The sequence below is a fragment of the Centroberyx gerrardi genome, chromosome 19 (assembly GCF_048128805.1).
Source record: "Centroberyx gerrardi isolate f3 chromosome 19, fCenGer3.hap1.cur.20231027, whole genome shotgun sequence".
Lineage (NCBI taxonomy): Eukaryota > Metazoa > Chordata > Actinopteri > Beryciformes > Berycidae > Centroberyx > Centroberyx gerrardi.
Window position 1 is genome coordinate 28,115,534 of NC_136015.1, and position 5,000 is coordinate 28,120,533.

The 5,000-nt window shown below is 40.3% G+C and overlaps 1 protein-coding gene across 1 annotated transcript in view; it reads right to left on the bottom strand.

Annotated features, from left to right (window-relative positions):
* The window catches only part of stm (starmaker), a 17,742-nt gene that overhangs the window by 4,598 nt on the left and 8,144 nt on the right, over window positions 1-5,000 (bottom strand). The window contains exons 7-9 of the mRNA XM_078290500.1: window positions 3,519-3,557; window positions 3,115-3,150; window positions 2,501-2,563 (exon numbers count right to left, since the gene is read on the bottom strand). Coding sequence (XP_078146626.1) covers window positions 2,501-2,563; window positions 3,115-3,150; window positions 3,519-3,557 — 138 coding nt within the window. The remainder of the gene's footprint in view (window positions 1-2,500; window positions 2,564-3,114; window positions 3,151-3,518; window positions 3,558-5,000) is intronic.

Genomic DNA, 5,000 nt, shown 5'->3' on the forward strand with positions numbered 1-5,000 from the left:
AGTAGTAACAGTAGTAGCAGTAGTAGTAGTAGTAGCAGTAGTAGCAGTAGTAGTAGTAATAGTAGCAGCAGCAGTAGCAGCAGCAGTAGTAGCAGTAGTAGTAGTAGCAGCAGTAGTAGTAGTAACCGTAGTAGCAGCAGCAGTAGTAGTAGTAGTAGTAGTAGTAACAGTAGTAGCAGTAGCAGTAGTAGCAGTAGTAGTAGCAGCAGTAACAGTAGTAGCAGTAGTAGTAGTAGTAGCAGCAGTAGTAGTAATAGTAGCAGTAGCAGTAGTAGTAACAGTAGTAGCAGTAGTAGTAGTAGTAGCACTAGAAGTAGCAGTAGCAGTAGTAGCAGTAGTAGTAACAGTAGTAGCAGTAGTAGTAGTAGCACTAGAAGTAGCAGTAGTAGCAGTAGTAGTAGCAGTAGTAGTCGTTGAAGTAGTTATAGTAGCAGTAGTAGTAGCAATAGCAATAGCAGCAGTAGCAGGAGCAGTAACAGTAGTTGTAGTAACAGTAGCAGTAGTTGTAGTTGCAGTAATAGTAGTTGTAATAGTAGTTGTAGTAATAGTAGCAGTAATTGTAGCAATAGTAGCAGTAGTTGCAGCAACAGTAATGGTAGCTGTAGTAATAGTAGCAGTAGTTGTAGTAATAGTAGTTGTAGTAATAGTAGCAGTAGTTGTAGTAATAGTAGTTGCAGTAATAGTAGTTGTAGTAATCACATGCTTGCATCACCTGACCTCTGCAAACAGTTTAAAAGATTTTTTACTGGACAAATTGAAACCAAACCTGATCCCTTCACTCACAGAACATTTGATGTTGTAACCTTCAGTTCTTTTAAGTCAGTGTCTCTATCTTTACTTAATGAAACTGTTGAGCACATGAAGTCATCTGCTTGCCCCTTGGATGTACCAGACTACTGAAGGAGACTCTGCCTACTGTTGGTCTTTTCATGTTATCTGTTGTAAATAGCTCTCTTTTCTCTGGTTCTGTCCCTGCTTATTTTAAAACTGCTCTAGTCGAACCTCTCCTTAAAAAACCCAATTTAGATCCCTCCACTCTGAATAACTTCAGACCTGTCTCAAAACTCACAGATTTGAGAAAAAGTAGTTTTTAAACAATTAGTGGCTCATCTGACAGATAATAATTTATTCGGGCTTTCGTTCCCTCCGAAGTCTGTAAGGGAGACTTGGATTATGCTGTGAGAGCTGCATGGAGACATTTTATGGTTATTTTCCGTAATTTTTTGAAGTCTGAAGACAGGTCTCCAGCAACTTCAGTTGTTTTGGAGAACGCTGCAATGTACTTCTTCCAGGGATCTCCGGGACTGTTGTGTGGACTAACAAACTTTACAGAGTTTCTACTGGTATGGGGGTGAGTAGATGACTGGATTTTCATTTTTGGGTGAAGTGTTTAATCTGATCCCAGACCAGCTTGTCTGGTAGTGAGTCTGTTAAGACCAGGCAGTGAAACCTGGTCTTGGTCTTGCTGGTTAGTTCAGTGTTTTTTGTTAATTAGCAGTACTAATACCAGAGGTGGGAGTAAGTCACACGTGTGCAAGTCACACGCAAGTCTCAAGTCTTAACCTTCAAGTCTCAAGCAAGTCCCAAGTCACTGTGTTTAGACTCAAGCAAGTCAAGTCGAGTAACTGCTAAACGTCAAGCAAGACAAGTCAAGTCATTGCTCAGGTCAAGCAAGTCACAAGTCAAGTCACCATGAAAGAAGTGCTTAAAGCAAGAGAGAAAGGGGTACAATGGCGAGCTATGTCATGAGAAAACTGCACCTGTTAGTTAGTTAGTTAGTCTCTACAACTAGGGATGGGTATGGAGACCCTTTGAATGTTGAAATAGATTATTATACCCGCAACAGTTTCCCACTTTGTATTTATTATGCGGCACACGCGAGTACCTACTGTATAGGCAATTGTTCAAATTGTGTGAAAATGAAACATAGTCTTCTATCTGATGATTACTATTTTCTGCTGTGGATTGTGTCGACTAATACATTCATAAATTTAGAACACTGAAATTTTAATCCTCATCAAGGAAAAACACCATCTTGTTTGCCTGATCTCGCAGGATTGCATTGCTGGTTCTTCTTTAGTACCGACAGCACATTAAGGTGGTGTTTAAATCCACAGGGCCCATCCATACCTGTTTTACTTGTTTTAATTCATGTTATGGGTATGCTGTTTGCTTTTATTTGAACTCTGTTTTTAAAAGTGTTATTGTTATTTATGTTATTTATATTTATTGTTATTATCCATACCCGGAGGGTCGAGCTAACTGGCTACAGTTGCTACCAGTCTCTAGTTGTTCCAGTCAACATGTCTAACATCATGACAGACCAACAAAACCACAATCTAGATTTGGTTGGATTTTGTTTGGTTTGGAGGATCTGAGGCTTCAGGCTGGATCTGACTGAGACGGGATGAGACTGTGGTTCTCCACCAACCAGCATGTCTCATCAGACATGGTGGGAATCTGAGGTTCTCCACCAATCAGAAGGTCAGTTTGGTCTTACCATCTGAGTTGTCCATGATGTCTCCTGAGTCTTTACCAGCAGCAGAGTCACTGCTGTCTGGATCTGGCCAGGAGAATGAAGACAGAGGTTCACATGGTCATGGCAGCTCAGTTTCTGAGTTTAACTTTCTTACAAGTGAGAGTGTCGGTACGTAAGTTTTTTCCTTAAATAAAATTTAATCAACAAATCCATCCATTGCACCATATCAATATGGCATTATCCAACTAAGTATAAAGTTAATTAAACTAAGTGATTCAACACAATAAAGCAACTTCAACTAGCTACGACAAGTGAGTTTGAAATGATGGAGCTAAATCAAGCACTTTAAAAAATGTGTGGACATTTTATTAACTTGTGGGCATGAGTACATTTATTTTCTCACACAAATTAATGAAAATTAAGGTACAAATCAGCCATAATGAAGGAACAATATGTATGATGTGCAGTCAATTTAATCAAAATGATCTGCTGCCCTCAATATCGTAAATCTTAAATAAATGATAATAATAATATTTTATTCTCCTGCATCCACTCCCGGGCTCTGTAGAAACTCCTTTATAGACATGGTACTTGTATATATTATTAATATTAATAGTAAAATAGTGTGATCTTACTGTTGCTGTCTGGTCCAGATTCGATGTTACTGGAGTCTATTGGAGGAACAGAAGATAAGGTTTATTTTTTACTATTTCATAACACGGTGCTATTTCTACTGACAACTTGCGAGAGTGCCTGCTGGGTAATGGTATGAAGTGACATCAAATAATAATAATAATAATAATAATAATAATAATAATAATAATAATAATAATGATGATGCATTAAAGGTAAATGATAAAGAGCTAGAAGAAAAAGAGAATTAGCAAAATAAAAAACAGGTGAAACACAAAAGGCTGTTTAATAACAAAGCTGCTTGGGGGTTTAAACTTCCTTGTTTCTGGTGGAAAAGCAGTCTGGACTGGATCATCATGGAAACACACACACACACACACACACACACACACACACACACACTGACCTGGTCTATCAGTTGTATCAGCTGAGGAGTCTGAGGGAGCTGAAACAGACGGGCAGACAGACAGTCAGACAGACAGGCAGGTAAATCTGCTTCCTTCTATTTCAGAGGAATTTAACATCCTCATGTTTTCTCTGGGTTTGGCTTCTCTTTACTTTCCTTTCAGTCTGATTATGCTGTTTCTAGTTTGTCTCCCTGCTGTCCTTTAAAAGTACCATCATTGGGTTTAAAAAGCACAATCAATTGGTTAAACATTTAACTTTTAATCATTTAGTCAAGAGTAGAAATCTTTTTCTTTTTTTTTTTTACTCTGTATTTGCAGTTCTCCCTGTCAGGCTGGTTGGTTGTTTCTGGTTTCAAGGCTAATCAGGTAAAAAAAAATCTTCTTCTCTGACTAACCAGGCTGAAGGTCTTTGCTGTTCAGTGTGAGAAAGTATTCAGGAAACTTTCAGTCAGAATAGAAACATGTTCCACTCATTTCAACATTTAGTTAGTTACTAGTACTAGTCTAGTGTGTACTAGTCTCTCTCCTTCCATTTCATAAAAAACTGCAGGACAATTTCACTGAACAGGGAGACAGACAGACAGACAGACAGACAGACAGACAGTCAGACAGACAGACAGACAGACAGACAGTCAGACAGACAGACAGACAGACAGACAGACAGACAGACAGACAGACAGTCAGACAGACAGACAGACAGACAGACAGTCAGACAGACAGACAGACAGACAGACAGACAGACAGACAGACAGACAGACAGACAGACAGACAGACAGACAGACAGACAGACAGACAGTTCCATAAAAGGTTAGCTAGAGAGAGATGACTCATTGGGGGACATTTGCCCAGATGTGTTATGCTGAACTTTATTGCAGTTCTTACTGGAACGTGAACAGAGCTCTGCATATAACATGGTGTCAGAATAGACTTGTCTGTAAACTGTGAAGCATCGGAGGAGAGAGTTGAAAGAAAGTTGGAAATTGCAGCAGCTAGATAGAATGTAATGTAAATGAGCTGGCTAGCAGACAGCGAGAGAAAAATAGGGTGGCCAATAGGGCTGGGTATCATTTAAAAAATTACGATACCAGTACCAATACCAGTACCCTTAAAGTGATACTGATACCAATAGAATACTTCATTCGATACCTTTTTTTTTTACGTTTTGGTGGCGTCTCGGCCGGAGCATGTGAGCGGTCAGTTCTCTCCGCTCCAATCGCTCACTGCTCCGCTCCAAAAAAGAAAAAAGCTGCGATGTATTTTAATTATAGCTTAAACACTAGCCTGGCATCGCCAGACTAATTCTGTGCAGATGCATTTGTGGTCGGACTCGGGCGTGCTTCCACATGGTGTGAGCGGTACCAGAGCGGGATGAAGCGGGATGGAGCGGGATGGAGCGGTAGCGGAGCGGGATGGAGCGGTAGCGGAGCGGGATGGAGCGGTACCGGAGCGGGATGGAGCGGTAGCGGAGCGGGATGGAGCGG